General features: G+C 35.8%; 1 protein-coding gene and 1 long non-coding RNA gene across 2 annotated transcripts in view; both read left to right on the top strand.

Moving 5' to 3' along the window:
- LOC149795754 (uncharacterized) overlaps window positions 1-12520 on the top strand; it is a 19330-nt gene extending 6810 nt beyond the window's left edge. The window contains exons 6-8 of the mRNA XM_089963845.1: window positions 4235-4312; window positions 10412-12013; window positions 12303-12520. Coding sequence (XP_089819971.1) covers window positions 4235-4312; window positions 10412-12013; window positions 12303-12520 — 1898 coding nt within the window. The remainder of the gene's footprint in view (window positions 1-4234; window positions 4313-10411; window positions 12014-12302) is intronic.
- On the top strand, window positions 12512-21441 carry LOC149795753 (uncharacterized). Its single transcript, XR_016422397.1, has 3 exons — window positions 12512-12570; window positions 14614-14706; window positions 17412-21441. It is a non-coding gene; the product is annotated as an uncharacterized LOC149795753 (long non-coding RNA).

Below are 21441 nucleotides of genomic sequence, written 5' to 3'. Positions count from 1 at the left end.
GAAATGATTTGGTTGACTTTGGTATTTTACAGCACAGAAACACAGGTTATTTACTGCTGAGGCAGTTGGAGTAAAGTGCCTAACCAAAGGACACCATGGTACTCAAACCTGAACCTGTTTGGTCGCCAGTCTGGCACACTAACCTTGTACTAGTCACTGCAGCTCCTGCCTCATTCAGTCAACTCTTTTGACATACAGGAGGATGTGCACCGCTCCCTCAATAACTTGCGAACCCGCTTATAACGTGGTGTCCGGCATGGATCCCGTTTTTTTTAAAAGAAGTATATTTTTTAAAAATGAAGAAAATTGTGATCAGAACATGTGAATGAAACTTGATAAATCGCCCGTTTTATCATTGAAAATGGCAGTTAGTGCCCAAAAAGTTAGAATCAACATCGTGAAATTTTCAGGTTTTAATAAGAAATCACATATCTTGTTAGATTTTATCGGAAAAAATATTTTCTCAGTTCACTGTAAATAATAATAATGTATATGTGTATGGCGAAACAGCCATCAATGAATTATAGTAAATGCTAACAGGTGGCAACACTGAATGAAATGAACACTAATTAAATATGTCTTATTACGGAAAATTAGCGTTTTAATCTTTTCATTGTGTTGCAGTGTAAGCAGTATAATCGTTGCATGTTCTCTTCTATTCAGACATGAACAGAGTCAATTGACCGTCACATCGATGCCCGCGAGCACATCTGTGAGAACCTAATTAAGTGCCGGCTGCGTTTTGATCGACGACTTGGAGAAGTGTTTCTTGCATTGTAAAAATCAATTAAAATAGACCTGCTTTGTTTTATCACGTTAAGTCGGTCTTTTGTATGAAATCGGATAAAAGACGTACAATACAACAGTTCAAAGGAATGCAAATCCTACATGCATAAACTCTTGTGGTCAATATCATGTCTCAACATCAATCAATTTAATTGAACCAATTGAACATGGTTTCAAATAGTATGTACTTATTGTCATTAAAGTATATATTAATCAGTAATTTATCCTAATCATTTGTAAATGTGATCATGGAGAGCAAGGGAATCAAGCGAAAGGCGTACTCGGTGAATGAAAAGCTTACTGCCATAGAGAGGGTTCATAATGGTGAATCAAGATCAAAAGTTTGTAGTGAACTTAAACTTGCCGAGTCGACACTCAGAGGTTGGCTCAAGGATGAGCAGAAATTTCGGGATTATTTGCATGAAGTTGATTCTGATGATGGATTTAAACGGAAACGGGCACGCACTGCAAACGACACAGAATTAGATGATGCTGTGTACACCTGGTTCACACAGCAACGTGAACAAGGTGTTCCGATTTCGGGAACAATTCTCAAGGCCCAGGCAGAGAAAATGGCCAAAACTATGGATACTGATTCAGATTTCATGGCAAGCCATGGATGGCTTTGGAGATTCCAGCGCCGACATGGAATAAAACAAAATTCTTTGTCAGGAGAGATACGCTCAGCAAATCAGGCGGCCGCATCTAGTTATCCCAACCAACTCCGAGAGATACTGACCCGTGATGGATATACAGACGACCAAGTTTATAATTGTGATGAGGCTGGTCTATGCTATTGGATGATGCCAGACAAAAGTCTAGCTACCAGAGATGATATACACATAAAGGAGGGTTTCAAGCTGAACAAAGAGAGAGTAACACTTTTGTTTTGTGTTAACAAAACTGGCACACATAAAATGAAGCCATTATGTGTTGGCAAATACAAGTCTCCCCATTGTTTTCATCACATGAATATGGACAGCCTTCCATTTGTATATAGAAATAGTGGAAATACATGGATGACTGCAACAATATTTACGGAGTGGTTTTCTAAGATGTTTGTCCCCGCCGTCAGAAACCACCTGTGATCCAGGGGCTTAGAGGAGAAAGCTCTACTGCTATTAGACAATTGCCTAGCACACCCCCCTGCTGATTCACTACAAACAAGCGACGGAAAGATCCGGGTGGATTATCTCCCTAAAAACATAACATCATTAATCCAGCCACTAGACCAGGGAATTATAAGCACTTTTAAACAAAATTACTGTCGGCTGTTAATACAGTCCATGCTGGACAGTGGAGAAGGTGTTACAACCTTTCTCAAGAGCGTGAGTTTGAAGGAGACTGTTTTCATGGGTGGTCAAGCATGGAGATTGATCACACCTAAGATAATAGAGGGGTGCTGGATGAAGGGTCTTGGAGCTGCCTTTGATATAAAGCAAGACACTGACCAAGACAGTGATGACGAGAGCGACTTTGAAGGTTTCAGCGAAATGGATGTCGTTCGGGCAGAGGCTGTTTGGGAGAAATTTATACAGACCCATGGTGCTCAGATGGATGTTAATCGCGACGATGTGGAGGGGTGGTTATGTGCTGACAATGACTGTCCCACAGCTGAGTACATGACAGAGGAACAGATTGTACATTCTGTAACAAACAGTCGCATTGGAAGACGACTTCAATTGGAGCACCCCTAGTGTCGAGAGTGAAGCCGATTCAGATGTTGCTCCACCTCCCCCCTCTGCACAGGAAGCGATAGAATCTTTTAATGTTGCCATCCGGTGACTGGAGACCCAAAATGTTGACTCTGTGAAGATAATTCAGTTGAGAAACCTAAGAGATTTTGCTCAGCGGCAGAAAAATCAACTGACAACACACAAAAAATTAACAGATTTTTTCAAACTGTGAATTTATATTTGTTAACTGTGTCAAAAACTGCAAGTATTGTCGTATTCTCACTTGCGTATTTGTATTTTTTTTTTTTTTTTTTACATGTCTGACGTTTAGACCCATTAAATTCATGGTTGGTCATGGTTTATCCTTGTGAATTTATTTTTTTACATTTTACTCTATCTGTCTATCCATCTAAATCTATCTATCTATCTATCTATCTATCTATCTATCTAGTGATAGCAGAACATTTCTTTTAGAGCAACACAAGTTTCGACGTTGTCATTTTTCGATGTGAATGTTATCTTTTTTGATAAAAGAAAACTCTATTCCTTTTGAACAAACAATAAAACTAGAATGTATCCAAATCAATACAAAAAGCAGTGACGTAATACACAATGGTTTAGCGATACACATGTTAAGAGTACTGATACCTCGTGGAATAATGTTTGTTTTTACGATCTTTTCAAGATAGTTTATCCAGAAATTAAAGGTAATTTATAAAGACAAACGAACAACACCTTTATAAAGAAATATTTATTCAGTTATTTTCAGCGCGATTATAAAACGAGTATTTAACAATGCAAACCCCCCCCTTTCGCCTCTCTCTGTCGATCTCCATCTCTTTATTAGTTTTTTTTATAGGTCCCTCGGTAACTTGTGCCCTCGCTTATAGTGCGGTCGATGTTTTTGGACCCCGTTGTGTGCGAGTTATCGAGGGAGCGGTGTATTGGGTATATTCTACATCTCTGAACACATAAAGGGGAGGGAGCCTAATAGAAATTAAAATATGCCAGTTTGTGAAAAATATGGTTTGGGTGTGGATGGGTCAGCTGATTAGAGGATCAGCAAGGCTAAAAACAACTAAACAACATATTTTGCAAAGTTCATCGAACTGCGTGTTAGACATTCCAGCTGTCAGTGTTAGGATGACAAATACTGGACAACTGGCTAAATTGATGGACAGGTCACTTTTGTACTGATCGACATCTGTCAGGGTAAACACGTTTGCATTCCATAACTGGGTCAGTGTGACAGGCAATTTGCCGTCTTTTAAACTTGTTTTCAGACCATATTAGATCTTATGAAACTAAAATAACTAGGACTATCTATATGATTCACCCTGAGAAGATTAAGTCCTACATAGCAAAATATTGATTAAGAAAGGCCTAATTATTCTTTACAAACCTTTTAGTAAAAACTAATGTTGCCTTTGCTAACTCAAATCACGCTTCTGAACTTCTCAAATGCATGTTTTCCAAGTTGACTGTAATAGTACATGTTGTTTTGCTACACCTTATCGAAAATTCGTCTGACTTAGCAGAGAAATATTGACTCTCTACTCAAATGATTTTGTTTCAGGTCTGTTTGGTTAGAAAAAAATGGCAGCTCAGCAGCCCTGGTTGGTATCAGTTTCATTTTGGACATGTGACAATTTCTTTTGGTCATCATTAAAATAAAAATCCTTGTTATGCCTGCAGAGGGAAAAAAAAAACGTTATATAATACCCACCTACATATCTCATGGCATTGGTTTTTCTTTTTCTTTTTCTTTTCAGATTTTCATTGTGTCCAGTGTGAGCGCAGATTCAAAACGAAAGGGGGTTTCTCAAATCATGTAAAGTCTCATACAAAAGGTAATTTTTAATAAACCTCTAATGAAGTTGAAAAACTTGATAATTTTAACTTTTTTACCAAGGGTCAATGTTTTTTTTATGGACGATAGGGAATATGTAATGGTGCCTTTCCTTTTGTTCATTTCATTCTTTTACCGTCTGTCCCAGTTTCATTTCTGTGCATTAATTTCCTTAATTATGGCTGGAGCTTTAATTAATCTAGTAATTAGCTTGAAATTGATGGCCAGGTTAGATTTTCAGGTTACACATCCAAATTTAACATTTTTGAAGCCCCAGATTGTCTCACTCACCCACTTTCGCAAGATCTTCTGTTATCATCATTGGATTTAATTCAGATTAGGTGGGTATACAGTTTGATATTAATGAGACTTGGACTGGGTTTGATTGTCAGCTGTCTGCATTATTATTTGGTGAAGTGATAGCCACTGAGTATCTGACCTACCCACCTTTGTTTCTCAACAGTAACTCTTAATTATTATCCTTGGATCACGACCCAACTTGGTATACAGCGTGATACCAATCAGACTTGTAAAGAAATTTATTGTCAATGTTTTAACTTGTTATTCATTATTTTATAGTAGTTATTGCCACCTGTTTTGTTTTGACCCAATATTAGATTTAAGTCAGTTGTGATATTTAGCATTATATCAAGAAGGTTTAAATGACCAGAGTACACTGTGTGTTATTCATAATTTAGCTTTATATAATCTAATTTGAAACAAGTGATCCTTGATAGAACTCTTTCCATTATGGCCTTTGAAAACGGGTATGTGTTTGGGGAGTAGGGGGACATCAGTTACTTGAATTTGATTGTTCCCATAGTTGGATAATTGGATGAGTACCTGTTCATTGTTGCCCTATGTTAGTGTAGGACATTCCCTAAGCACCATTAGCCGAGTAATTTAACCACCTAAATCTGTCAGAGCAACCAGTTACCCTGTACCCCTGTTGGGGGACAACCAAACCACTCATGTTACCTTAAAATCTTTATCTGCTACTTCCAGTTTTATGGAATGCCTTTTATATGTTTATGTACACCCTACCATATGCAGGTCACACCACATAAGAACTTTGCTTACGGTATGTGCTAAATTTTCATGAAAGAATGTGATCAAAGGGCAGGGTCATTGGTTCTCAATGGGTGAACCTGTACTAGAGTGCAAACCCTTCCTGTCTACTGGCATTGGAATACATTTATGTCAAGTGTATCAACTTCCAACTGGCAAGGCAGGAGTTTTTTTATGTGAACTAAGATGAATAAATTTAATGGTGATGTACCACCAGAGAAAATCATAGATTGGGGGGGGGGGATATATAATAAGTTTTGATCCTATAATGTAAGGATTTTATAATTTAAAAAAGTCCTTTATCTTTTATTTACCTTTTACAGAGTTGTAACACTACTCTATATCTTTTATCTTGTTTACATGTTTTTGGACAGGTTTGTCTGTCATTTTATTTAATTTATTTTTTTGCAATTCTTTGTTTTAGAACTTACTTTTAAATTGGCACCATGTATCCAGTACTGTGCTGACAAGCCCTAAACCATATACATACATCCATACATACATGCCTGCCTACATTACTTTCTGAAAGACATACCATTTTTGTATATCCTATTATTATCCAATATATAGTATTCCTCTAAAGCTGTTGGTGGGAGGCATGGAATACCACTTTATAGTTAGACAACCTTAAATGAAATACATTTTGCATATAAAAATGAGATCTGTTACTATACCCACAGTATAGCAGTAAATGTGTAACACTAAATGGCCCAGTAGTCATGGGGTGCTGTACTTATTGCATTACTGTGTCCCCACATCATTCAGTATAGGCTGTAAATTGTTATATTGTCATATGTCCCCCATCTATTTAGTGTCTTATACACTAGCGTGGTTCACACAACCTTGAACAATCCTTGCATCTGAGGAGTTACTTTAAAAACTGCATAGCTCCTTGAGTTATGTGAGGGAATACAAACATCAATATTGTATAAAATATATCAGTTTCTTAATGTAAGCCTTTTGTTTACATGCTTTCCAAAAGTAATGAAATGGGATAAAATTGTGAGTATCAAATGAAACAACAGTTGCTAGAAGGAGTAAAGTCACTTTGCATTAGTGCCTTGCTAATTACATTTATAAAAGGATAACTAATTTATTAAGAATGGCGCCCAACTAGCAATGAGCTGTATGCAGTTCAAAATGGGTGCATAACCCATTTTCTGTAAGATAAAGTACTCTGCAAAAACTTTTGGAAGTCCTGACATTTTTGAAAGTCCTTGCAAAGTCCTTAGAAAAGCTCACCTGGGCTATCTAAACAATAATAGATAAGCATACAGACACAGAAAGATGCATGCACATTTACACACAGAGATAGAGTTCAGTATCCAGTATATTATATTAAATTGCCATGTCCCCCAACCATCCAGTATATATAATGAATTACCATGTATCTCAATCATCTATTGTATATATACTGAATTGCCATGTCCCCCAACCATCCAGTATATATAATGAATTACCATGTATCTCAGTCATCTATTGTTTATATACTGAATTGCCATGTCCCCCAACCATCCAGTATAAATATTGAATTACCATGTATCTCAATCATCTATTGTATATATACTGAATTGCCATGTCCCCCAACCATCCAGTATATATACTGAATTGCCATGTCCCCCAACCATCCAGTATATATACTGAATTGCCATGTCCCCCAACCATCCAGTATATATACTGAATTGCCATGTCCCCCAACCATCCAGTATATATATATATATATATATATATATTGAATTGCGATGTCTACCAACCCTCCAGTACAGTACTGTAATTGTACTTCTATATACAGATATTTAAAAATTATGAGACTGATCGTGATGTATGCCAATAAACTTAATCTAATGCTTTGTTTAGTGGCTTTATACACAGATGGACAAATTGAAACAAAAACTGATAAGGCACACAATTTGTTTACCACCACTGATATCTCATTTAGGAACATGTGTAGAATTAACAAAATGTTTGGGCTTCTTTCACACAGTTCAATTTTCATGCTTGCTCACATGAAATATTCAAGAGGTTAAGTAGCAGACTTTTTCCCAGGTATTTGTCCAAGGGACCAGTGTCTGTTTAAATGGCATTCCAGCTAGGTAACTCTTCTTTGTGAAATGAATGCTTGGTAAGATGTATAAAAACAACAGGAAAAAGAAAATTTAACAAAATTTGTTTGAATTTCTTATTCTTTTCTCTTATCATTTTTTTATATAAAGACAATACACTTTACAAAAGGTTTTGGGGCACATCAGGCACTTTTCAAAAGGAAATTTGTTGATGGACAGGTACTGTAAGATTTGAAAATTGAGCTTGTTTGAACAAGATTTAAATGTTTTGTTGTAATTTTATTTTGTAGAATTTTATTGTGTATTTTGCTTGCAACAGAGAAAAGCTTTCTCTAAACTGTACTGCAGAAACACCGAAAGATACCAATAATGTTTTAAACATTTATCAAAACTTGTTTGTTATTTCTTAATATGCATTCATTGTGCTTTCTTGGTTCATAGAAAATCAAAATCACTTGATTACACCTGTCTTCAAGGTATTGATTATCCATCTGTTAATATTTGCTAGTCTGGCCCATAACTTTGTAACTGTTGGATAAATTTTCTTGAAGCTTTGCTCATGTATATATCTTGACCAGTCAGACTTTGTGTGTCATGTACCATAGTCAGGCCCAGCCTGTAGGTCAAGATCAAAGAAAAATGTAACTCTGTAACTTTTTTGTATCTTTGTCCAGAATTCAACGTTTGCACACCTGCCGACTCATATGATTTTGTCATACAGTTTACTGAAAATACCCCTAAATTATAGATTTGTGGAACAATAGCCAAAACGTTTAAAATACCGTTGTTGCAGTCAAATCTAAATAATGGCTTGTCTAGGTTTGGTCCAGATCACACTGGAGTTGGTCAGTGAAACAGACTAAACTTTACATGGTGTATCTTAGACACTTTAATCAACCAAATTCCCATAACCAGCAAAACTTTTTCATATACTTTATGGCATGGTTTTTATGCTGTCCATCGAGTGAAAACATGTTGAAATTGAATGGGACAATCAACCTCTTAGCAAGTCCAAGTACTTGGGACAAAAGTATGGAAAATAATATTCAGATACTTTGTCAAGCATGGATGGAAAGATGATTACTGCTGCTGCAAGAATGAAAATTAAAAACACAAAAAGATTACATCAAGTTGATCCATCAAGAAGTCATTGACTGCCACGTGGTTTGTAGATGCAGTTTCTGAAACTGAAATGAATGTCATTTAGGCTGAAGCGTTTAATGTAATATTGCTTTCCCTTCATTGGACTACACTTCTCAACTTTTCCAAAGCATATTTTCTACATTGACAATAGCAGTACATGATACTTTGTTGCACCTTATTAAAACTTGGTCTAACTTGGAGAAAATATTAGCTGCCTTACTGAGGTACATTTAGTCTTGGCAGGTCTGCTTTTCTACCACTGAAGATATGTTAATAAAATTAGCCAATTTTATATCATAACTAGATGGTGTGTCAGGTACCATAGCCATGCCCCCGTCTCAAGGGCAAGTTCACTGTAATGGAAATATAAATTTGCAAATGATAATCTATGTCTGGAATATAACTTTGTAGCCACTGAAGATATTATAATGAAACGTTTGCCAGTTATATATCTTGTATAGATGGTATGTCACATACCTTAGCCAGGACCTCTAACCCCAGGTAAAGATCAAATGCAACTCTGACTTGTATCCTTGTCCCCACTATAACTTTGAACTACTTAAGATATTGCAATAAAACCTTTAACATGTTATATATTATGACTAGACTGTGTTACATACCATTGCAATGACCCCTACCTCAAGGTCAAGGTTACTGCAAGGGGGAATATACACTAATGACCTATCTTCATGTATTGATGTATAAGGTAGAACTGTTTAACCATTGAAGATATTTGAATGTAATTTTAGCCTGTTATATAAAAATGGTCTTACATTGTCTTGTGCATTCAGTCATACCACTCTTCCTTTCAAAGTCAAGGTCACAACAATGAATAATGTAAGCCAGTTGCTAGTTTCCAGGCTGTCACTTTTAACCCGTACAGATATTCTGATGAAACTTTATCCGGGTTCACACCGTATCATACCAGAGTCTAATCCCTAGCTCAAAGTTCAAAGTTGGAGAAAAAAACTCACAAGGTGTGCATGTTGTTTGGGGTGTTCTTGTTATTTTATTTTTATGTTGTACATTGTAAATTTTGATAACTGCAATATAAACTGTTCAGATGCTCTGGTCCTGGTGTATCTCAATGACTTTTTACCCTGTAAAACTTGAAACAATTGAATTTTTGACTGATACATCTACCCCCAAACTACATAGAGTTTTTAAAGTTCTAATGCTGTGATACCATAATAGCAATAAGTCTTGAACATAAATAAATGTATGCATCCTAAGGCTTATATGTAGGTAAAATATATACAGGTTTTGGTGTCCCAAAACTTGTAGACACAGAAAAAATGTAAAGACAAAATTGTGAAGATGCCATACACCCAAAAAATCATGTTTATGTTACATGAGGTTATGATAGATAAAATATGCCAGTCAATCAGTAGACAACAAAAAAGTTATAGGTATACTAAAACTTATAGTAAATGAAAAAAATTGACTTATAGACAACAAATTATGCTATACAGTTCCATATAAAACTATAAGGATTTTGATATGTTATAATTTACTGAACTCCCCCAAAAAGCTGTTGTCCAGTAGAAACAAGAAAACATCAAAAAGATGGCATCTAAGCTTGGGTTGCTTCAGATTCTTAGCACTATTGTTGTCAAATATATGAATAAATTTTGATCAAACTTTACAAGTAGCTTCTATCAGCAAGAATATGACTGATACTCAGAGATTTGTTGGGGGAAGTTGTAGTTTAAATCGTCTTTAGTTTCTGTTAGCTGAGCTTGTTACATTTCTAGAGGTTATGTGAAGAATTTGGACTTTGTATTTGGGCTTACATTATATTAAAGGGATCACATGTTCATTTTCAGTTTCCACTGTTTACTGCAAACCAAAGAGGCTATGCAAATTCTGTGGACAGTTCTATTCAAAACTGAAGAGACATATAATCCAGGTTCATAAAGATTGTAAGGAAGTGAAACCTATAATAGAAAATCCTGGTCAGCAAAGAGCAGCTATGAGCACAATTAGAAAAGAGGGTATCTTTGAACAGAACAAGCTGCAGTGCACAAAGGAAAACCCATCATTTCAGTCTCAGAAATATTGTATGGGGAATATAGTTTGTTGTCCAAATTGTAAGGGATTTTATGCAAAGAAATTCTTCTTTATGCATAGGGATAAATGTCTCTTGGACAAATGTGCATTTTCAAAACCCATTCCAATGGCAATGCTAGCTACTGAAGGTGATACAGTAGATACCAGCTTTCAAGACCTGTTGAAGTCTTTGAGGACAGATGAAGTAGGATCTGTATGCCAAAGAGATTTTACTATAAAGCTGATAGGAGCACGTTTGTGGGAAAAAAACAAAACAAAAACAGAAAAAACAATGGAAGTGAGAAAAAGTGTTCGCTCAGACATCAGAACATTGGGAAGACTTTATGTAGAATTCAAATCTTTTGAGAAAAATGAATGCATAGAATCTGTAGAAATGTTTAACCGTGAAAAATTTAGTTCTCTTAAAAGAGCTATCTACAAAATAACAGACAAAGAAGATTCCAGCATCAAGTATGGCTTAAAGGAGAATATCTACTATTTACTGATGACAAGTGCAGAAATCTTGAAAGGAGAAGCATTACAGGGTAAACACGGAGAAGTAAAAGCAACAGAGTTGGACTACTTTGTCTCAGTTTTAAAGTTGAACAGACGAACAGTTTTTGGTGATGCAAGATACATGATTACCCAAAGTAGGCAAGAAAGGCTTCGATTGCCAGATAGACTACCAGAGGATGAACCCGTGGAAAAGCTTCGAAAATACACACTGCAAGTGATATCAAAACACACGGAGGGAAAATTTGATTTCATTGGAAAACATGACTTTGTAGAACTGCGTAATGCAGTTAGTTCCAGACTAACTCTTTTCAATGCTCGCCGAGGTGGAGAACCCAGTCGATTGAAGATTGATCAATGGTGCAAGAGAAATCAGTGGATTATTGAGTCCCAGATGAAGAATTTGGATTATCTTTCACCAGTTGAGAGGAAAGTGTTTTGTGACATGGAGGTCACTTTCCAACAGGGAAAAGGGACACGACTTGTATCATGTTTGATACCTGGCGATTGCAAGAAGGCAATGGACATCCTCTGTGACAGAAATATTCGTATGGATGCCGGTATTTTATCAGCAAATGAATTCATCTTTCCAAATACTGAGTCTTCACCAAACCATGTCATTGGATGGGACTGCATAGATTACATGTGTAAAAAGGCTGGAATTGAAAATTCAAACATCAATGCCACAAACAACAGAGCTAGGTTAAGTACCATGTATGCAGCACTTGAAGTCAAACCAGAAGATAGAACCTATTTTTACCAGCACATGGGGCATGCAAAGGAAGTAAATGAAAATGTCTACCAAAGACCATTGCCAGTTATGACTATCGCCAAAGTGGGATTGCATTTGCAGAGTTTTGACAATGGTATGTATCTCTGTGTTTTAAAGTAACTGTTGTAGTATTCTGGAATAAATTCAAGTGCCACTAATAATTAGTCACATGCTCTTGTTTTAATACTGGCACTTTGGTAGTATTATGGTAAAGGGTAGTTCATTTATCAGTAATAGTATTGTTTGTACCATTTACTTCAAAATTACCTGTCAAGAGAGTTTGTCAAGCAAAGTTAGTGGAGGGCATCTTTGTATAGTGTTTGGTCTGCAAATGCATATATGGATTGTGGACCTTGAGAATTTCATTATGGTTTGTTTTACAGGTATGTCTCATACAGTCACCAACTTTGCTGCATCTGATACCCCTACACATGAAATTGACCCCTTAAGTGACACCTTGAATACCCCTCCAAGTGACACCAATAGCAGTCCAACAAATAGCATTACCAGTGCCCTCCCATGTGAAGAGGCATCCATTCCGACAGGGACTGTGAACCTAGCTGCTTCAGCTGACACTGCTAGTGTCAGCTGCTTCAGCTGACACTTCTAGTGTCCCTCTCAGAGACATAGCTAATATGACCAATCAAGCAGGTATATGTTTTAAGTTTAAATAAATTGTTTGAACTATATTTTAACTTTTAAACCTGTTACTACTAAAGTTTAAGCGGGGGTGAATCCTGATGTAAACATTTGTCACACTTCCAGAGAAATTTGCTGCTATGATTTTCAAATAACTGGGTCAGTGTGACAGGTGGCTTGCTATTTTTAGACAATATTAAATATTATGAAACCAAAAAACTAGAAAACTGGGCTGTCTATATCTTGCAACCCAAGAAGACAAGTCCCACATGATGACATAGTAGTTGTTGTTGTTGTTGGGTTTAATGCCATTTTTCAGCACACAATAGGCTATACATGGCGGCCAGTATTAATGGTGGAGGAGGAACCTGGGAAATCCCCAGAAAGAACCATCAACCCTCAAGAAGCTACTGGCAAGCTTTCTTGCATACCCACATTGGCCGAATCCGAGACTCGAACCCACGCAGACAGAGGTGAGATGGCAGTGATCCTTAATGGAGAGTGCTTTAGACCACCCAGCCACTCGAGGCCCCTGGTGACATAGTAAAATATTGACAAGAAAGATGAATATTAAACGTGATCTAATCTGGTTTTTCTTGATATTAAGTTCAGTATAAAATAAGAATATAATGATATGGACAGCTGACTAAAATATGATATAAAATTATGATATTTTGCAGTACATGTTACATATCCATGACTGGTTTATACGTATGGGTATATTAATAGTATGCACATGAAAGTGAACTAAGATAATACTAGAAAGTCATGTTTTTGTCTATAAAATAAAAATGAAGGTTTCCCCTACAAATGTTTGAGCACAAGTTAAAATTCTGCTTGAAATATTAGCTGGGAAGCTGTTAATTATTACAAGAGTCATTACAGAGCTGAAGAACTTGCTCAATACCCCAGCTTTTATCAAATAATCAAATAATGCCCTACCTTAAGTTGTAAAAATTGGTACACTAAAAAGTAGGTAATAATGATCCCTCAATGGCATGCATGATGGAGAGTTATTTACCTCAAGATATACTATCATCTTCACACGTGTTTTGCAAAATATTTGGAGCCAATTGTGCAAAGTAGGTCAGTGACCCACTGTTGGTGTTGAACCCATGATGACTTGAAACCACAACCCATCTTTAGAGGCTACGGATGATGAAGTATTGAAAGTATAGTCTGAACAGGAGAGCTTGAAATTAATTAATTATCTTGACATACACAAAAAGCAGGGTTCTGATTAAGAACTATATTAATGGCTATATTGGTTTTAATGATAAATCTTGAAAAATCTCAATGGTTTCCCAGCAACTAAAGCAGAGCATAATAGAGTGGTGATAGGTTAGTATCCCCATTTTATGTTTAGGGAAATACCAATTATATTCCCACAACTAAAACAAAACATGGTAGAGTGGTGATAAATCAATGTTCCTAATTTCTGTTAAGGGAAATATCTGTTAATAACCCAATGCTTTTAAAGAGAAGTATCTGTTAATATCCATATGCTTTGTAAAGTGCCATATATATTATATTGTCCTTCCTGTCTGTCAGTCCATCTGTAACTGCACTTTCTTCCTAATGGCTGTTTGGAAATCCACACAACTTATTAATTATCTTGCCCATCTGATGACTTTGAGCAAGAGTGCTATCATTCCTACCTCCCTCTAAATGGGTCCCAGGGAGGGATGCAGCTAAAATATACAAAAATTGCCTATATAGTGACATTTGACCAAACTGAATATATAGGAAGAAGACACGTCATGTATGTGACAGATTTTGCATTTTAATGTCTGGGTCACTGTTTGCAGGTGAGGGTGAGTATGGGGTGGGGTATGGAATATGCTTTATAAAGAAAAGGGATTTGCAATGGCAAGCCAACTAAATTGCCTTGGTTTTTATGCTTCTAGTTTATCTGGATCAAAAGAGTAACAAATGAAGAAGAAGGGTGACTATTCATTTTGTTTCATTTGATTTAACTTCTACCATTGTATAACAATTTTACCAAGTACATGTATGCAGCAAGAAATATATTTAAATATTCAATTGTTATTACAGATCAAAGGTTTCACTGGGATGCCCCAACAACGAAAGTTTTAAAAGATGCATTCATTGACTGGATTAAAATGCCTTATGGCTGCAGCCTTCCAGGTACTGCTTATACATTGTATACATTTTGTCCAGTACAACCTTGCATACATTGTTTGTACTAGTTTTTCTTGGTTTTGAATACCCATTCTTAAAGCAGAGCTACTGCAGTGCCCCCAGCAGCTATCTCTGTGAACAGGTTGGTTTTATTGCAAATTCAGAAATGGTCCTGTATTGAGTTGTAAAATTATCTAGGTATATTCATCTGGATCTTGTTGTTCTTTTCTACTTCAGTTTTGTTCAGGAAGAAGATGTATGCAAATAATGTAAGGATCATCTTGTATCTGCTGGATTTGCTCACTTGGACTAATTTAGCTCCTTTTCAGTTATGCTGATTTGATGTTTAAAGTGTTGAGGCATAGTTATAGTAGCTCCTTGTTAGCCCTTCTCCCAGTAATGCAAACTAGGGGAAATCTATGAAATAAATATACACTGTTTTATTTGGTTGTTTGGTTATTTTGTGATCATACAGACCCAAGTGTATCAGCAGGTCTCTGGAAAGACTTTGTGGGATGAAATCAACACAAAGATCACTAACATGGACAGGGTCTGTTTCTCATCTCATGTTGTTATATAGATAAGGTTCAGATAGAAACTTATAGCAATTTGTGTATGGCTGCCATAAGGCTAGTTTGGTTTTTGCACAATAACTTTAGTTGTCCACCATCAGCAATTACCATTCTTTGTGGATGTTTTCCACTTACAGTCTGGAAGAACTCTACTGATTTTGGGGCAAAAAGTTCAGAGGTCAAGGTGACTAACTGAAAGAAGGAAAACAGTTTCTGCACAATATCTCAAGTTACAGTTACCAAACTTCGTGGATAGTTTGCACTTGGGGTGAGGTAGAAACATACTGATTTGTTATTCAAAAGATCAAGGTCACTGACCGAAAGAATTGAAAAAAGAGTTTCTGCATAAAAACATTAGTTCTACACAACATACCTCAACCAAACATGGGTGGTTTGTACTGGGTGAAGGAATAAAGCTATTGATTTTGGAGTCATAAGGTCAGTATTTTATACATTTTTGATCGTTGATTGGCTTGTAGCTGCTCTTTCAAGACATTATTGGTTATTGCATGCCAGGGAAATGGGAACTAAGTGCCATTCCCAAGAACACACCAAGGCAGCTGATCTAGACTGGCCTCAGCTGTTATCAAAACCTCTGACCTTTGGATTATGAGTACTGCTAAGTAAGCTGCTGCCATGGACATGGACTTTTTCCATGAAACATTTCTGACCAAGATTAAACCAAAACCAGATAAGATAGACTAATGAAATGTTTGTAAGCATATGTAGACAACCTGGTTTGATATGTACGCCCATTGGAACATTCTGTCACAATTTTATGCATTTTTTAAAACTTTTTAGACTTTGACTTTTTATAGTTCAGGCATATTTTACAAACACAAATCTAGTGTTGGCTGTTAAACAGTGACAAAAAGAATTGTTTTATATCACTAACAGTGAAAAATACAGCTAGGTACACAAGCTCACTCTCCTTTGTTTTCTCTCCTGCTCACTATTTTGCTTATCTATACATGCCTACATCACAGAATGAGCAACAAATAAAGATCTAACCATATAAAAAATCTGCATTCTTTTGAATTGGGAAAAACAAATCAGTGAGATGAATTTGTCATTGTTATTTAGAAATGTGGATAGTAAGGAGAAAAAAAGAGGTCTGTTTAATTTACATAGTGATCACAGAGTGTATGGCCATATATCACTTGCATCCATGTTGTAGCTACTGAGTTACACTCCTCTTTGCAAAGAATGTTCAGTGAATAATGCACATTATTGTCAGTGACCTGGTTGATGAAAATAGATACCTATGAGTGAAAACTATTAATCCAGAAACTACATTAATTTTTATTTACAACAAATGTGCTGCATGAAGTACACACCTATATCAACAGAACTTGGCAGATGGTTACTGGGAGCAACAGTGGTGACCAAGGAAACTCTGCAAAGGGTAATTAAATCAAACAGCCACATGAACCAGATCTATTCATAAAGTGTTTGCATATGTAAAGTTGTCAGAAGTTGTTTTTTTTAATTCTTTTGCTGCAGCTGGTTTGTTTCATTTTCAAAAAGATTGCATTGATCAATGTAATGTTTTGAAAAATTGCTGAAACCTGAACATAAAATGCTGTGCTGTGAGTCTACATGTTCGTGTACATTCTATCTGGTTATACACCTGTTTTATGATGATACTCTGTAGTTCATTTTTTCATCCAATCCATTTATTCATCCTGGCATTCATTAGACTCCCTAGGATTAAGGCATATTTGATTGTGTGACATAGGCTTGTTTTGTGAATGAGTGATCGAGTATCCATATATTTTCTAACACTGAACAAAAACATGCCTTTTTATAAAGTTATATCAAAGAAATTATAAGAATTCTTGAAGTTATTTAACATTGGGATCAAGAGTTTTGTTGCTAATCGACTGGTCTTCACAGATTTAAAATAAAGTTGTTCGTAAATGACAATAAAATATAAATAATGTTCTTCCTATGTTATTTATGAAATCATTAAAACTGGTTTCAGCATTTAGAATTTAGTATTCATTCATGCAAACTACAAAGAAAACTGATTAAATATGAATCCAAAATTAATCACAGAGAGAGAACTTCCAAGATATATGGGCAGTTTGGAGTACAAGCATTGGGATGCAGTATTAGTCTCTGGTCTCTATCTTTCAGGCAAAAGAGCAGTGGAACAATGGATACTGAAAAGCAAAATCAATGCACCTTACAACAAAGTCAGAACAAAACTAATGAACATGAAGAGGCTTCAACAAGAAAAAATCAAGCATCAGCTGCAGAAAATTGGTGTACCTTAAAGTGCCTCTTCTTGGAACCCTCATGTCAATCCATTCATCCTTCCATCCATCCATCTGGCACACACTCATTAATTCAGCTAGTCCTGGTTTTCAATGAATGGCCATGAAATCTTGTAAATATTCTTGGCATCACTCAGTGATGGTCAGATAGACATATTACTTTGTTCCGCATTTTGATAAGTTTCTTGCAGTTTAATTCCATGTATGGCAAAGTATTCTAAACACAATTATCATACATTTTTCAGTGGATTGCCATGAAGCATGGTAAATGTTTTTGTCATCAACTTAACATGTGCATATCAACAAATAACTTCGCTCTTCAGTTATTGCCATTTTTATTAATTAAATACATTGTATGTCATAATCTTGTAAATGCAAACAGTCTGTTTCTGATAGATCACTGTAAACTTGATACATATTATGGTCATCATCTGAAGATGCACATGTCAACAAATTACTTTACTCCTGCAATAGTTGCTTGAATTATTGTCTTTAACTTGCAGCTTGAGGTAGTGCATGATTGAATCTTTTGAATGCAACTACTGTCCAAGCTTTAAGTTCATCTCCAGGAAAGATAATTTGAAGATGCACATTTCACCAAATTACTGACCTCCTGCAATTCTTGTCGTTGAATTATTGCCCTATTTTGTCATACAGTGACAGATTCTTATGCATGTGACTCGTCCTGCCGTTTTGGATGCATCACTGTGAATTTTTGGTACATATAGTGTAAATATGGTGCAGATATGAAAACAATTATGTCCATACTTTTGTGAAGAAGTTTGAAAACCAGACATAATTGATCTTGGGTTCCAGTGAAGGTCGTATCTTGTATTTTTGTACTTGCCATAGCGCAGATCTCCATATACAATATGGATTGCCACATTTCCTCTATGGGGTGGTATGTCATCAGTCCATCCATTAGCACAAGCTTGTTGTCGCTACACCTAAACTACTGCCATGAAACTTTACACACACCTTCAACCCTCATACTAGCTGGTCCTAAATGAAAGTGGTGCCATTTGGAAATCCAGTACGGCTACCACTATGGGCATCTTAAAAATCTTATCACTACTCCTACTGAATGGATGGACAGGTTTTCACTATAAATCTTCTTAATGATGCTTAGTTGGACCTAAATGAAAATGGTGCCGATCTAGAGTCCATTATGACCACAACCACACCCATCTTGAAAATCTTGTTATCGCTACTCCTTCTGACTAAAAGGTTATATTATATTGGATTTTCTCTAAAAGTCTTCTAGTTGGTCTTAAATTAAAATGGTGTCACTTTTACATCCAATATGGCAACCACAGAAGCCTTCTTCAAATCCTATCTCTGATCTTCCGGAATGGATGGTCGTATTAGCCTGTTTTTGTTTTTATACTAATTGACTTCTTATAATATCTAGTTGGTCCTAAATGAAAATGCTGCTGCTTAGATATCCTATAGGGCTGCAGCAGTTACTATCTTAAAAATATTGTTATCACTACTCCTGAATGAATGGTCATATTGGCATTGGGTTTTCACTAAACAACTTCTTACCGTCTCAAGATTGGCTGATCTGAACCATCATGGCAGCCATCTTGAAAATTTTGTTATCATTACTCCAAAAAGAACAATAAGTCTTGTCAGCTTGAGGTTTCCAACAGAAAACTTCTTATCATGTCTTGTTAGTCCTAAATTTAAATGTTGCAAATATGACAAACAGTATGTCCACCACAACAGCTAATTTTGAAAATCTTGTTATTGCTGAAGAATATTAGAGATGGTTTCAATACTCAGCAGTTAAAATTATTATGAAATGTTCTTCTCTTGAAATCCTGGAAATTATTTTTGGCCAGTAGAACATCAGTCCCTGGGGAACTCTTATTTTTTCATATGGAAAACATAACACTGAACTTGGCCATTTTCTTTTGTAGAAAAATGCAGAGTGTATGTCTTTGCTATTTTTTCACACTTGAGTAAAAATGTGGCATGTGGACTTGCAATTCAGTATGGGCATTAATCAGAATTTACACCTGCAGGAGACACCATTATACACATTTTGTAAAATTGGAGCATTAAAACAAAAAAGTACATTATTACCAAAAAAAATGCCAGAGACAACATTTTTATTTTATTTAATCTTACAATGGCAAGCTAATTACCATATTGTGAAGTTTGAAAGCACTGGTCAGCTTAATTGATTCTTGATAAACTCTTGTCAGTTCCAGATGCTTTAAGCCTGATCCATAGGTTTCATTTGAGTATTAAGATTCTCGTAAAAAAAAAATCTGTTGAATGATAACAAAATTCCTTGAGTTTTGCTTTTACAGAAACGATGAGGATAATATTTTTCTTTTACATGATGGGAGAGGGGAAACAAAACTTTGTTGTGTGTGTCGAAGGTTCAGTATGCTACTTATGCTGTCCAGCTTCACTAGGAAATATTAGTTTGACCAATAGTTTTTACTGTATTTATGATATATTAATCCTACTTACATATGCAAATGAGAATTTTGAGCAGAGTTTGTATTTAGTGTATTCCAATAAAGTTGATAGAGGGCACTCGGACAAAGATCAAGACTGAGGTGGGGGGTGTTGAATGACAGTAATGTATGTAATTGACGCTGAAAAGGAGTCTCTGATTCATTTATTTGATTCAAAGGATCTAGACTGATCTTATTATGTACATATATATTTTTGGAAGGCCTTTGATTTTTAGCTCTACTGGTCATAAAACAAAAGACCTTGTGGGATGGCCTGTTGTCCATTGCCCATCTGTGAGCACAAATTTATTATCGTTACTCATAAACTACTTGGAGGATTGACTTGAAACTTGACACCATCTTGAAAATCATTTTATTGCTTCTTCTGCAAAATGGATAGTAATATCAGCATGGAGGATTTAGTAGAAGACTTCTGATGATGTCTTGTAGGTCCTGAATGAAAATGCTGCTGATCTGACATCTGATATGGTCACCAACATGGCCATCTTAAAAATCTTATCTCCACTCCTTCTGAATGGATGGCCATATCGACATAGGGTTTTCACTTAAAGACTTCTTACGATATCTTATTGGTCCTAAATGAAAATTATATCAAGTATGATGTCCATCTTGGCAATCTTGTTATAGCTACTCCTACTGAAATGATGGTCATGTTGACATGGGGTTTTCACCAAAAGATTTCAGATGATATCTAGTTGGTCCAAAATGTAAATGTTAACAATCTTGAGCCCAATATGGCTGTCACAGCAACTAGTTTGAAAATCTCATTGCTCAAGAATAACAGCAATGAATTCAACACTTATTGGTTAAAAAGAAAAAATGCTCTTCAATTGATGTCCTGAAAATTATTTTTGACCAGTATAGCATCAGTTAATTTGAGAAGCTCGTTTACTTTTTGAATTGTCATTTGTTTGTAGAATCCCCAAAATTTTTAGGTGTGTTGCAGTGGTAGTGACCCTCTTATGCTTGATATTAACTGTGACAAAAGTACATACCTATTAGACAATGGGCTTCAAGATTCACAGTATCATTTAAACACTTGTATACCTCACAAAAAAACTGTACTGAAACCTTGTTTTTTTAGCTGTATCACTCCTTCCTCTAGTTACAGAATATGATTCAAAAAGTTATCCCTAGCTAACCTTGTATCCTAATTCTTTTGTCAGACAGGTGAGTGATCTGAGACCCACATGAGCCTCTTACCCCTAGCATAGTTCATGCTAGGATAAACGAAATTGGCAAATGTTTTGTGTCTTATATACTGGATTCTGCTATGTAAAATCAGTCCGAATCACTAATAACAAATACACATTCTTCTCACACACACCATTTAGTTAATTTTTATGTCTAACTTTGACTATGTGCAGATAGAGGCTTTTCATTTTGTGAAAATTATGG

This window comes from Sinohyriopsis cumingii, chromosome 7, assembly GCF_028554795.1.
Source record: "Sinohyriopsis cumingii isolate HCF-2022 chromosome 7, ASM2855479v2, whole genome shotgun sequence".
Classification (NCBI taxonomy): domain Eukaryota; kingdom Metazoa; phylum Mollusca; class Bivalvia; order Unionida; family Unionidae; genus Sinohyriopsis; species Sinohyriopsis cumingii.
This window is presented reverse-complemented; position numbering and strand designations above follow the sequence as displayed.